At 53.9% G+C, this 13,852-nt stretch overlaps 1 protein-coding gene across 2 annotated transcripts; it reads right to left on the bottom strand.

Moving 5' to 3' along the window:
- Nucleotides 1–434: 434 nt before the first annotated feature.
- On the bottom strand, nucleotides 435–12,924 carry SNUPN (snurportin 1). 2 transcript variants are annotated; one of them, XM_014944777.1, is made up of 8 exons: nucleotides 12,752–12,924; nucleotides 11,702–11,858; nucleotides 10,181–10,285; nucleotides 9,959–10,055; nucleotides 8,615–8,712; nucleotides 8,255–8,332; nucleotides 6,310–6,390; nucleotides 435–899 (listed from the first exon to the last, which is right to left on the bottom strand). In XM_014944777.1, the coding sequence occupies exons 1-8, from the start codon at nucleotides 12,901–12,903 to the stop codon at nucleotides 591–593; spliced, it is 1,077 nt and encodes a 358-aa protein (XP_014800263.1). In that variant the 5' UTR covers nucleotides 12,904–12,924; the 3' UTR covers nucleotides 435–590. The 2 variants fall into 2 exon arrangements, with proteins under 2 accessions (XP_014800263.1, XP_014800264.1); XM_014944778.1 differs by lacking the exon at nucleotides 6,310–6,390.
- Between the last annotated feature and the right edge of the window lie 928 nt (nucleotides 12,925–13,852).

Genomic DNA, 13,852 nt, shown 5'->3' on the forward strand with positions numbered 1-13,852 from the left:
CTAGCGGGTTGGGGGTTGTTTTTTTTTTTTGGTGTTTTGTTTTGTCTTTTTTTTCCAGAGTGAAAACCATTCCTTCCTCCCCCTACTGAGAAAAGCCTCGAGTACAGGCTGCCACCGCGCTCACGCCACACAAAGCTGTGCTGGGAGGCAGGGAAAAGGGAATTTAAGGGTTTTTTTTTTGAGGGGGGTTTGTTTTTTTTGTTGGTTTTTTTTTTTTTTCCGGGGGTCCGAGCACTTGTTCTCCAAGGGCTGGAGCTTCTCCAGAGGCTTTGGTGGAAGGAAACAGGGTCAGGAGCTGAACCCAGAACCCCCCGTGGCGTTGGGGAAGGGGGGATCCTTTTGGTGGCCCCTTAGGACAATCCTCAAGGCCTCACAGAAGCCCTGGGGAAGAAAAAATATATATATAAAAAAAATAATAATAAAAAAATAATAATCTTGTGGCACTTGGGGGAAGAAATTCCACTTCTGTGCCTTTTAAACAAACCCATCCTATCATTACTTTTGCCCCCCCGTCTCAGGGAGCATGAGTGATGGTGAGAAGCAGGAGAACCTTCTGCTGTCTCCTTACCCAACCGCTCCGTCCCACCAGCCTAATTCTCCATCAGGCTCCCTGCTTCCTCCTGGCCCTGAGGAGAGGTCACTGCCTGAGGGGTGGACAAGTGTTCCAGCTCGTAATGTCCGTTGGGCTGCCCCTTTTCCCCTGCCAGTTTTTTATTCTTCTTGCTCTGGATGATCTGCTGGAGCTGGCGCCCGGCGTAGTCCGGTTTGGCGGTGAGCGCGGTGACGGGCACCGAGAGCCCCAGGATTTCGGGGACCATGTAAGGTCGGAGCCAGCCCACCAGAGGGGTGCTGCCAGGGGTGTAGTGGGTTTGCTTGTGGTAGAAGAGAAGACCATCGACCTGAAAAAGAAACAACAAAAAAGGCAATTGTTGGGTGCTGCACTTGGGGAGGAATAACCCCCTGCACCAGGACAGGTTGGGGGTGACCTGCTGGAGAGCAGCTCTGAGGATAAAGACCTGGAAGTCCTGGTGGATGCCCATGAGCCAGCAATGTGTCTCTATGGCCAAGAAGGCCAATGGCATCCTGGGGGGCATCAGGAAGAGTGTGACCAGCAGGTGGAGGGGGGTCATCCTGCCCCTCTGCTCTGCCCTGGGGAGGCCCCGTCTGGAGCACTGGGACCAGTTCTGGGCTCCCCAGTTCCAGAAGGACAGGGAACTGCTGGAGAGGGGACAGCAGAGGCTACAGAGATGATGAGGGGCCTGGAGCATCTCTCTGCTGAGGAAAGGCTGAGGGACTTGGGGCTTTTTGGTCTGGAGAAGAGAAGGCTGAGGGGGATCTGATCAACACCTATAAATACTTCAAGGGTGGGTGTCAGGAGGATGGGGCCAGGCTTTTTTCAGTGGTGCCCAGGGACAGGACAAGAGGAAATGGGCACAAACTTGAAGATAAGAAGTTCCACCTCAACATGAGGAAGAACTTCTTTCCTGTGAGGGTGGCAGAGCCCTGGAAGAGGCTGCCCAGGGAGGTGGTGGAGTCTCCTTCTCTGGAGACATTCAAACCCCCCCCTGGACACGTTCCTGTGCAACCTGCTCTGGGTGGCCCTGCTTTGGCAGGGGGTTGGACTAGATGATCTCCAGAGGTCCCTTCCAACCCCATGTGATTCTGTGAGAGAGAGTGACCAAAAGGCCAGAGCTGGAGGAATCACAGGTGGGTGAGGGAGCAGCCCCGCTCTCCACTGACAGCCCAAAACTACCAGCTGGATCATTTTCCCCTCCAGCAGCGCGATAAATAGCGGAAGGGAAAGGAGGAATCTGCAGAGCTTCTGTTCTGAAAAGCTCCCCACGATTCCAGCGACTGCTCAAAATTGCCAAAAGCAAACAATTTCAGCCCGAGGTCGACACCGACCAGCGCTTTTCCTCCGGTTGCTCTGATCCCCTCCTGCAGAAAAGCCATGAGGTTTCCGAATAAGGGGGGAAAAGGCCGCTTTACTGGATTAAGGTTATTTTAAATAATACATTTGGAGAGTAATTAGTCCCAGCTCATGACGCCAAGGATTGGTAACGCCGCTCCGGCTTCTTTCAGCTTTGCCCTTATGCAAAATAAATTCTTAATGTCTCCCCCGAGAGAGCTCCTCCTCCAGCAATCAATGACTGTTAAGGGCACTCAGGACCTTGAAGGTTTAAGGCTCTAGCTCTTGCGCTGCTATTTCCACACTCTGCATAGATGATCTCCAGAGGTCCCTTCCAACCCCATGTGATTCTGTGAGAGAGAGTGACCAAAAGGCCAGAGCTGGAGGAATCACAGGTGGGTGAGGGAGCAGCCCCGCTCTCCACTGACAGCCCAAAACTACCAGCTGGATCATTTTCCCCTCCAGCAGCGCGATAAATAGCGGAAGGGAAAGGAGGAATCTGCAGAGCTTCTGTTCTGAAAAGCTCCCCACGATTCCAGCGACTGCTCAAAATTGCCAAAAGCAAACAATTTCAGCCCGAGGTCGACACCGACCAGCGCTTTTCCTCCGGTTGCTCTGATCCCCTCCTGCAGAAAAGCCATGAGGTTTCCGAATAAGGGGGGAGAGCTCTTCAAAAGCCATTTGTCTGGGAGTAAAAAGGGGTGTGGGGGCAGAAAAAAAAGAAGGAGAAGAGCCCACCCCGGGCTGAATTGCTCCCAGCCCCCTCCTAGAGCCTACAGCCCCCCAAATATATGGGGCAGAACAGCACCTATCTGGGTAGAGAGCTGAGGCACGGGCAAACCAAGCGGATTGAGGTGATTTTTTTAAACTGAAAGAGGGGAGATTTAGGCATGAGGTTTCCGAATAAGGGGGGAAAAGGCCGCTTTACTGGATTAAGGTTATTTTAAATAATACATTTGGAGAGTAATTAGTCCCAGCTCATGACGCCAAGGATTGGTAACGCCGCTCCGGCTTCTTTCAGCTTTGCCCTTATGCAAAATAAATTCTTAATGTCTCCCCCGAGAGAGCTCCTCCTCCAGCAATCAATGACTGTTAAGGGCACTCAGGACCTTGAAGGTTTAAGGCTCTAGCTCTTGCGCTGCTATTTCCACACTCTGCAAGAACTGCAGCAGCTGCCTGACGTTTTCCCCGCTTCCCCGCCACGCTAAGGGGATTTTTCCCACCCACTCCCTGCCCCCCAAAGGGGGCTTGGAGCAACCTGGTCTGCTGGGAGGTGTCCCTGCCCAGGGCAGGGGGTGAAACACGATGATCTTTGAGATCCCTTCCAACCCAAACCACACTATGATTCTGTTCTGCAAAGAGCAGCATCCGTCCATCTCTGCTCCATGAATGCCAACCTCCAGCAGAGCACGGTGAGCTTCTTCTGCTACTCTCCTCCATAATTTTTAGTCCCTGTTAAGATTTTGCAAAATAATCCCAGAAAAAAAGGGGGAATCCTGCGCTAGGAAAATATGAAACTGGAACCAGTTGTGCAGCCCTCTGGATACCTAAAGTACAAAGCTTCTCCTTCCCCCAGCCTCCCAGGAAAATTTGGGAAGAGCCAGATTCTGTGGGATCCCAGTACCACGCCTGCACATCCAACCCGTTCCTGTGAGCGATGGGGATTCTCCAGCACCCACAGGAATGTTCTGGTAAAGATCAGAGCCTGGAAAGGCTTCTGCCTTTCAGCCAGCTCCAAAGATCTTCCTCATGCTGGAGAATTCAAAGGAGAGTTAAGTGATGTTCTTCCTTCCCCTGATTTCTCTTAAGTTACTGCAATTCCCCTATTCCTTCCACTTCATTTAATTTGTTGGCTGGGTCCCTACCCTGAGTCACTGTGCTGTCACCAGCCACATCAGAATAAGGGCTAATGCTGCCCCTAAACCACCAAACCTGATGAGAAACTGGCTTAATTTCACATTTCATGGCCATATTTTTTAGATTTCAGGTGCTTAACAGTTACACCCGCTCCATCACACTGGGGTTTCTCAGAGACTTTGGCTCCCCCTGCCTTCGTGGAAAACTCAAATGATCTGTGAGGAGGACAGTAGCTCTTAAGATCCCCTCCAAGAAACACTCCAGTGCCAGTCAACTGATCCAAAGTCCACTGAATTCAGCGGAAAAAATATTGCCACTGAATATAACGGATCAGGCCCTAACTCTAAGGTTACAGATTAACTCTCAAGAGCTACATCCGTTGCCACCACGTGCATGAGATCCTTGTAAGGGTCACAAGGTGCTGGACCCAGGCGTGAGGAGACCTCTATTACACTGTAGCGAGGCTGGATTTTGCCTTCTGCAAAGTTTCTTTCTTTATGTGCTGCTGGTGGAAGCTATTTAGGGTTTCTGGGGCTCCCTCCTGTGGGACACCACGAAGAGCCCCGCAGCTCCTTCCATTCCTGGAAGAAGCACTGCTGTTTCTGTGGGGTTACTGGCTGCTTTGAGGCAAATTACACCCCGTTTCACTTGTTGGGAGCCCACACCCCCATGTATCGACCGGGTACAAACCCCAGCTGGATTAGAAGGGAGAGTCTGATCAACTCCATCTCCCTCCCCCCGGCGTTTCGCAACAGTCTCCTTAGCAGGCCCACGGTGGGGCAATACTCCTCAGCCTTCTCCCCTGGGAGCAGATGCCTCAGGAAGGAATGAAATCAGCAAAGACGGGAAGGACTGTTTCTACCGAGGCCCCCAGAGCGTCCGTCACCGAGCAAGGAGCTGCAGGAAACCCGGGATGTCTCCTCAGCTTTCCCGTTCAGAGCAGGGTCTGGCAAGACCAGCAGAGGGGCTGGGACTTTCCCATTTTCGTCACTGTCCAGGCTTTGACAAGCAGGAGGCAAAGTCAGCCCTCCCAGCCTAATTAGCGTCCCTTAAATTTAACCCTGCACTTAGATTAAACGGGGATTAGATTAAAGGGGGACTGAGAGAGCACAAGCAGCACCAGTCACATCGACGTGGCTTTTGGCTCAGAGGGAAGGAGCAACCTCTTGTAGAGGCTGTTGCTGATGGAGGGGTGAGGCTGGGCACTCTGCAGGAAGGGAGCTTCTGGCTCCCAGATGTTTGTCACTGAGGCTGTGGGGGAATGCCTGGGGATTAAAGGGGGACTGAGAGAGCACAAGCAGCACCAGTCACATCGACGTGGCTTTTGGCTCAGAGGGAAGGAGCAACCTCTTGTAGAGGCTGTTGCTGATGGAGGGGTGAGGCTGGGCACTCTGCAGGAAGGGAGCTTCTGGCTCCCAGATGTTTGTCACTGAGGCTGTGGGGGAATGCCACCACCTCCTCCACCCGCTTCGGTGCCAAGTCAGCCAGGATCCCCACCAAAAGCAGCCTCAGCTGTTTCATGAGGGCCTCTGGTTCTGCTCAGAGCCAAACTGGGGGGCACACCGAGTCCTGCCCTTCTCCCTCAGGTCAGCAGAGGGTTGAGCAGCACAACGAGCACCAACTTCTAAAGCTGATGGAGCAAACACAGGGGTTCTGTTCAGCTGCTCTTGCTGGGGGAATGGCCACCTCGAGCAGCAGGAGCCAGAGGCTGGAAGCTGCTGGTTCCAAATGAAGCAAAAAAAGCAGAGCTCGCGCTATCCCCTTCACAAAATCCAACAGTAGTAGCAGGAGGACAGACTCATCTCGACCCCTCCCAGCCATTTTTGCCACAGTCACCTGCCCCCACCTCCAGTAAATCCCAGGCACCCATCACTAACACCCGAACCCCCTTCAGAAACCACCAGGAGCTTACCACCACCCTCCTCTTTCCTTCCCAAGAGAGCTGGGTGCCTTCCACATACAGAGATAGAAGTAGCCAGACTCAGGAAACACAGAGCCCACGACAGAGGTCAGAGAACAACACCACTCTGCCCACCCTGCAGACCTCTCCAGAGCCACCACCACGTAAGGGAGCACACTGCAGAGATCCTCATGCCTGTACCCACGCAAACCCACCCGGGGATGTAGGCAGGGCCAGCTTTGGCCTTAAAAAGGTCATGCTGCCACATGAACATGAGCTATGGCTGCTTCTGGAGGCAGTCTGGGTGCCCACATCAACCCCCCTCTTCCCCAGGGCTCCGTCAGCCAAGAGCCAACAACGGTAAAAGCAGCCCAAGCAGAGTGAATTCTAAGATTTAACTTTTGCTAATTAGCTGGTTGGAAGCAGCCTGTACCTGGTGACAGGGGAACAGATCAGCCACATGCATAAAAGGTGTCCGTGCCCCACACAGAGAAAGCAAGAGGGCGGCTCAGGAAGTTTCCTGTGGGCCTCGGGAGAGCACAGATCCCATGGGAAGGGGATGCACCTCTCTCCAAGCAGCAGCGGACGCGTGGCGGGGCTGTCTCTAAGGCTGAGGTCCAGGCCCCCGCCTGCGTGTTCTCACCTCGAAGGGGAAGTCCATAGCCAGCACCTTACACAGGCTGTCCGAGGTGCAGGGGAAGTTCTGCAGGCCCACAAATTTGAACTGAAAGAGTAAGAGAGGGTTAGAAGAGACAACAGCGCGGCCTAAAGCAGGACAAGTCACCGAATCGAGCGCTGGTGCGGAGGCAGCTACAAAGGAAGGGTTTCCCCCCAGTGCAAGATCCAGCACGAGAGAGACAGGGTGAGGGACAGGCATGAGACGAAGTAACCAGAGAGATCCCAAGCAGGGATCACATCATTAAACTCCTGATCTTCCTGCCACCAGGCTTTTGGGGGCCCAAAAGCAGAAATAGGCCCAAAAGAGGATTAGACCAGCTCCTGGACAGGCAGGTGGCCATTAGCTCCACGGTCTAGGTACGACCACTAGCTGATGAAATCAGAGAGAACGTGACAGGTATCCCCAATTCCTCAACTCTTGCTATAGGGACTCATCTCTGTGATTGCTACAGGTTATTGGGGCAAACAAACACCTGATGAGATTCAGAAGCAAACCCCAGGTCCAGAGACAAACCAGGACCAAGCTCTCCGTGGGTGCTGATCATATCCCACTGGAAGTGGCTACATGAAAACCTATTAAAAAATCACCCTCGCCAGCAGCGAGGACGGGGAGGGAAAAGTCTTTTAGAGGTAATCCCCACCCTCTCTCCAGCACTGTTGGATAAAGCATGTACCTTGCTGCAACTTTCTAAAATCTCATTGCAGCAACAGATGACCTTTAAAAGAAGACCCAGGGGATTGCCACCACGCTGCCCAGACAGCATGGAATCTGGAGGGCCCAGAAAGATCTATTTCCGCTATTTTATCATCCCAGTTCCAAATCACCCCCCCTCCCTGGCATTTAATGAGAGATGTGGATGGCAAAGACTCAGCACGCAGTTCCCACGCGCTCCTGATACCTTTTTTTTTTTCCAAGCATCTGAGGCTGCAGGAAGGACTTCTCAGGAGAGCTGCCCCTGAGATGCTCTTTTAACCAAAATAGAAAATGATGACCTCTGGGCAGGATGCAAAGCAGACAGACGTCTGCTCCAGGCTGCTGGCTCAGCCAAGCACATCTTTCCACCCAGGAAATGAAAGCTGAAACGACTCCCCCCCCCACTCCTCCTCCTCCTTCTTTAGGTAGCTGCCTCCAGGATATTGCCTCTGGGAGTCAGAACAGGATGTTCTTCAAATGCAGATACCTTCACTGCTGGCAGAGGAGCAGGTCTTTGTGACTGATCTGCTCAACCCACCAGAGCTGCTCTGCTCAGCTGCGTCTGGGCACGCACAGCAATCGCGTCGCGCTTCGGCCAGGCTGCCAAATCTCTTAGGGCTGCCCCCAAAAACCACTTTCCAAGCTGCTGGGGGTTCTAGGTCTAACCTCCACGCATCAAGGCTTCAAAGGAAGACTTTTTATCCTTGCTCAGTAGGGACTCCGGGTGACAAGCAGGCATCCAGCCCAACAACTTCAATGATTAGCTTAAGCAGGAGGGAAGGCCAAAGCTTTACGAGCCTTTCCCCTGGCCTCACGAGCCCACAAGGCTACGGAAGGATAAATCCCATTGTAGTCAGGCTGTGCCTGCAGAAACCACACTGGTTTTCCATCCCGTTTCAAGGGAAAGCTAAAAATGGCATGGAAGTTAGCTGATACCCTGCAGTCTCATCTCCCTCAGCACTTTGGCTGGGGGAAAAAAAAAAAACAACCCAAGAAAACAACCCCCACTCATTTACAATACTCAGTGGTTCTATTTACATCCTGAACATGGCATCTCATTTCGTCAGAAGTACATTTTGAAGCCTGATCTGTGAGGGGAAAAAAATAAAAAAGAAAAAAAAGCTTCCGCTTGTGAAAGAAAATGCTGAAGCCTGCTGAACTGGAGAGCTTAGCTTACCCCCCATCCTCCTTCTCTTCCCAGTACAAAAGAACTTACTGGATTAATCCTGCTTTTCTCTCCCAGCCCTTCCTCCTCTTGGATCTTTGAGAAAAGCCAGAAGAATCTGAAGTCGGTCTGTGAAAGGAGGCAGAGACTTAATTGACTACCCACCACACATCACTGATCAGCACCTGCTGAGCCCCTCCGTTCCTCTGCAGATTTACAAACTCAGCTTCACCTTCACCCCAAACTCTGCTGTTTTCCCCCCAAAGATGTACCAAATTATTCCAGCAGCCCACAAGCTGGTGCTTAGATGAAATATCCATCCCACTGCACAGTGGGTTGTGCCCAGTGCTGGGCTGCAAAGCAGCTCACAGACCAGGAAACGAAAGGGAGGGGAGGGGGGAGATTCAGTACCTGGCAGTCATAGACAGGGTGTCCTCTCCAGCACATCACATCCAGGATATAGTACGTCTGCTTGACCTCGCTGTAGATGCAGTCCAAGATGCAGTACACTGCACACACAAACACAGGGGAGGTCGAGGAATGCTCCAGGGACTGCCCAACCCAACAGGCAAATGCCAAATGAAATCTCCCCCGCGTTAAGCCTGCCCCGACACGAGGCCGAGAGGTGCAGAAGGATCCCCTTCTGCTAACGGGAGCTGCCACCATGGAAAGTTGTCACCTGTACTGGGCACTGGTGAGGCCTCACCTTGAGTACTGTGTCCAGTTTTGGGCCCCCTACCATAAAAAGAGACATTGAGGTGCTGGAGCGGGTCCAGAGAAGGGCGACAAAGATGGTGAGGGGTCTGGAGAATAAGTCTTATGAGGAGAGGCTGAGGGAGCTGGGGGTGTTCAGCCTGGAGAAGAGGAGGCTGAGGGGAGACCTTATTGCTCTCTACAACTCCCTGAAAGGAGGGTGTAGAGAGGTGGGGGTCGGTCTCTTTTCTCAAGTCACAGGCAACAGGACAAGAGGAAATGGCCTCAAGTTGCACCAGGGGAGGTTCAGGCTGGATATTAGGAAAAATTTTTTCCCTGAAAGGGTTCTCAGCCATTGGAATGGGCTGCCCAGGGAGGTGGTTGAGGCCCCATCCCTGGAGGTGTTCTAAAGACGGGTTGATGTAGTGCTGGGAGGTCTGGTTTAGTGATGGTGTTCCCTGTTTGTTGTGTGGGTGTCTGTTTTTGTCAGTTAGGTTGACGGTTGGACAAGATGATCTTTAAGGTCCCTTCCAACCTAGAAGATTCTGTGAAAGTTGCAGTCCTGAGTAACATGCTCTAGGCAATCCTGCTTCAGCAGGGGAGTTGGACTAGATGATCTCTATGGTCCCTTCCAACTCTAAAAATTCAGTGAAATTCAGTGAAAGCCTTTAGCTTGGAGTCCACCAAGGCTACAAAGGTCCCGGGGGAGGCACATCAGACAAAGTTATGTCTCAGAAAAAGGCATTTACTCCACAGTGACCCCTCCTCAGGACAAGCCAAGCAACTGCAGGTGGTATTAAGAAAGACATCACTCTGTCGGAAGACAGAGAAGATGCTGAGGTTTAAGAAATATATTCTTATCCAGTATAAAAGTATCGGAGATTGTCCACAGCTGGTTACACCCAGAGACACACGGACAGGCCTGAAGGTAACTTCCCTAAGGAAAAGGGCACAGGACATGGGGAGCCAGAGGAACCCCATCAAGCAGCCAGAGCACACACTCACAGGGGGAAGCGGGCAGTTTCCCCCCTCTCCATCCCCAAAGCCTCCTCACTCCATTACCTTTCTCGCTCGTGGAATTGTGCCGGTTCCCCCCCGGCAGCAGGGACGGGAACCTGTTGACGCAGAAGCCGCTCTTGGTGTAAGCTGCTGTCGTGCCCTGTGAGGAAATGGGATAGAAAAGGAATAATTCAAGCAAGACAGACAGGCCCATCCTACGTTGGTTGGGAAACATGTACAGGTCCTTTACCAAACGGTGAGGCATCACCCCCTGCTGCCACTTACCCTGGATGCCACGACCAGCGCCCTTTTCCCGACGGGACACACCACGACAACCCACTCCTGCTCAAGATCTAAGGGGACATCGACCAGCCATTCAGACAGCATCAGCTATGGAGAAATTCAGAAAAAAAAAAAAAGAAAAAAAGAAAAAAAAAAAAAAAAAAAAAAAAAAAAAAAAAAAAAAAAAAAGCAGTTTGCAACAACTCTCCTGAAGTTATGGAAAAATAAGCAAGAAAGTTTCAAGTTGGCTCCTACAGCTACACTGGGTGCTTCAGAGGCAACTTGCATCGCTCGTCACCCCACGTCACAGCACACCAAAGGGGCTCCCTCCCTCTCTTCTGGTTCAACTTGCACAACAGAGTCTCCCCTGAGTCCCTCTCTTGCTGCCCGGCTGCTGACTGAGCTTCAGACTACAGCACAGGGCTCGCAGTCCTCACTTGGGCACCTCTGTACCTTGGGTCCTCATTCCAGCACTTTAAATTGATTTATTTATAAATACACGCCAGAGCTTAAAAGATTCCTAAATATCAGGAGTAAAGAGCCCAGACAAGTCAACCTCTTCAGGGACTGTCTGGCTGTGAGCACCTGAAAGGCTGCATGTCTTTTAGGACCAATATAGCAGCCAAGGCTGATAAAATCCATCAGCTGAGGTTTCCCTTCTTTCCTGGTGTCCCAGGCACGGGTAGAGATGGAAATCTTTAGCTAACTGCTGCACAACGGGATACAAACGCTGCTAGCTGAGCTGAAATCAAAGAATCAGAGAATAGTTTGGTTTGGAAGGGACCTTTAGAGGTCACCTAGTCCAACACTCCTGCAATAAGCAGGGACACCTTTAACCAGATCAGGTTGCCCAGAGCCCCCTCCAACCTGACCTAGAGTGTTTCCAGGGATGGGGCACCCACCACCTCTCTGGGCAAGTCAGGCTGGTGTCTCACCACTCCCACAGCAAAGAATTTCTTCCTAATATCTAATCTAAATCTCCCATCTTTCTGTTTTAAACTGTTCCTCCTCATCCTATCACTCTGCTCCCTGATAAAGAGTCCCTCCCCATCCCTCCTGCAAGACCTTTAAGTACTGGAAGGCCACTATAAGGTCTCCCCAGAGTCTTCTCTTTTCCAGGCTGAACCCCCCCAACTCTCTCAGCCTGTCCTCACAGCAGAGGGGCTCCAGCCCTCAGAGCACCTTCATGGCCTCCTTTGGAGTCACTCCAACAGGTCCATGTCTCTCCTGTGCTCAGGCCCCCAGAGCTGGACACAGTACTCCAGGTGGAGTCCCACCAGAGCAGGGCAGAGGGGCAGAACCCCCTTCCCCCACCCTGCTGGCCACGCTGCTTTTGATGCAGCCCAGGATGTGGTTGGGTTTCCACACAGGCAACCCACCTCCAAGCCATGTCATTCTCAGCCCCGAGGCATCCAACATGGTGGCTGCTCACCATACCCAGCCCAGCCCCAACCACCCCTCATCCCTCATGCTGCCCCGCGTTCACACCCGCACCCCGTCACGAGGAGGCAGGCAGCTCCTCACCTGGTTGGCGTAGCGCTTGGGCAGTTTTTTGCCAGCATCCACGTCCATCTCCTCTTCCTCTTCATTTTTCTCCTCCTCCTCTTCGCCCTCACTCTCCACCCCTGCCCAGTCATCCTCTGCCAGCCTCCTGGCATGGTTCACGTAGTCCAGCCGCCTCCTAGGAAGGGGAGAGGAAAGAGAATCATAGAATGGTTTGGGTTGGAAGGGACCTCAAAGATCATCTAGTTCCAACCCCCTGCCATGGGCAGGGACACCTCCCACTAGAGCAGGTTGCTCAAGGCCCCATCCAGCCTGGCCTTGAACCCCTCCAGGGATGGGGCAGCCACAGCTTCTCTGGGCAACCTGTTCCAGTGTCTCACCACCCTCATAGTAAAAAAAGAGCCTGGGTTATTTTCTGCAGGAAGCAGGGCAGGATGCCCCCGGACTCATGGGATTGTTGGAGTTGGAAGGGACCTTCTAGAGATCATCCAGCCCAACTCCCCTGCCAAAGCAGGGCTGCCCAGAGCACATCACTCAGAATGACATCCAGGTGGGGCTTGAAGATCTCCAGAGAAGGGGACTCCACACCCTCCCTGGGCAGCCTCTGCCAGGGCTCTGCCACCCTCACCCCAAACAAGTTCTTCCTCACATTGGAGTGGAACTTCCCATGGTCCAGCTTGTGCCCGTTGCCCCTCGTCCTGTCACTGGGAACCACTGGGAAGAGTCCGGCTCCATCCTCCTTCAACCCACCCTTTAGATCCTTGGAAGCATTGATAAGGTCTCCCCTCACCCTTCTCTTCTCCAGGCTCCAGAGCCCCAGCTCTCTCAGCCTTTCCTCAGCAGGGAGATGCTCCAACCCCTCCATCCTCTCCGTTGCCCTACGCTGGACTCTCTCCAGCAGTTCCCCGTCTCTCTTGAACTGAGGAGCCCAGAACCGGAGGCAGGCTTCCAGTGTTCCCCTCCCCACACCCCGGGCCCTGTCTCGACACCCCAGGCCTCCCCGCCCGGGGGCCGGGCCTGCCCTTCCCGGGGGCCGCATCCCCAAGGCGCCTCACTCACTCACTCACTCACTCTCTCTGAAGGCGGAGGAGGCGCTGGCGGCGCTCGGCCTGTCCCGATGCTCCGCGGGGCTTGTAGGCGGCCAGGCGGGGGTGCGGGGCCGCCGGGCTGTTGGGAGCCGCCAGGGAGACACCGAGCGCCAAGGCCGCGCTCAGCTCCTCCATGGCAACGCCCGCCCCGCCGCCCGCCGCCCTGACGCACTTCCGGCCGGCGGGGAGGGAGGGGCGCGGAGGGGAGGGGGCGGGGACATACACACAGCGCCCCCTGGCGGCCCGGAGGACCCGCGTCCCCCACCGGCCGTGACTCAGTTTCCCCTCCCGCCCGGGGAAGGGGACGGGCGTGGGGACATTCAGGGACGGGGATGAAGGGGAAACGGTGGGCAGGGACATCCCTGGAGAGGATGGAGGGTCGACACCGCAGGCAGGGGTGGCGGGGGACAGGGAGGATCGGGATGGAAGTGGTGGTGGGGGATGCTCCATCCCCAACCCAGCGTCCTGTGTCCAGCTCTGGAGTCCTCAAGATAAAAAGGAGGGACGTGGACCTGTTGCAAGGGGTCCAGTGGAGGGCCAGGAAGATGATCAGAGGATGGAGCCCCTCTCCTGTGAGGACAGGCTGAGAGAGCTGGGGGTGTTCAGCCTGGAGAAGGGAAGGGAGACCTTATAGCGGCCTTCCAGTGCCTGAAGGGGCTCCAGGAGTGATGGGGAGGGACTCTTGATCAGGGAGGGGAGTGATAGGACAAGGGGTAATGGTTTTGATTGAAAGAGGGGAGATTTAGATGAGATATTAGGAAGAAATTCTTTGGTGTGAGGGTGGTGAGAGCCTGGCCCAGGTTGCCCAGAGAAGCTGTGGCTGCCCCATCCCTGGAGGGGTTCAAGGCCAGGGTTGGAGGGGGCTTGGAGCAACCTGGTCTGGTGGGAGGTGTCCCTGCCCAGGGCAGGGGGGTGGCACTGGGTGGGCTTTAAGGTCCCTTCCAACTCAATCCACTCTGTGGTTCTATGCCACAGGCAGGGATGAAGGGGGATAGGGTGGACAGAGATGGAGGGGGACATGGTGGATGGGGATGGAGGCGGATAGGGTGGATGGGGATGGAGGGGGATAGGGTGGACAGGGGTG

The sequence above is a fragment of the Calidris pugnax genome, unplaced genomic scaffold, assembly GCF_001431845.1.
Source record: "Calidris pugnax isolate Ruff unplaced genomic scaffold, ASM143184v1 scaffold70, whole genome shotgun sequence".
In the NCBI taxonomy this organism is placed as follows: domain Eukaryota; kingdom Metazoa; phylum Chordata; class Aves; order Charadriiformes; family Scolopacidae; genus Calidris; species Calidris pugnax.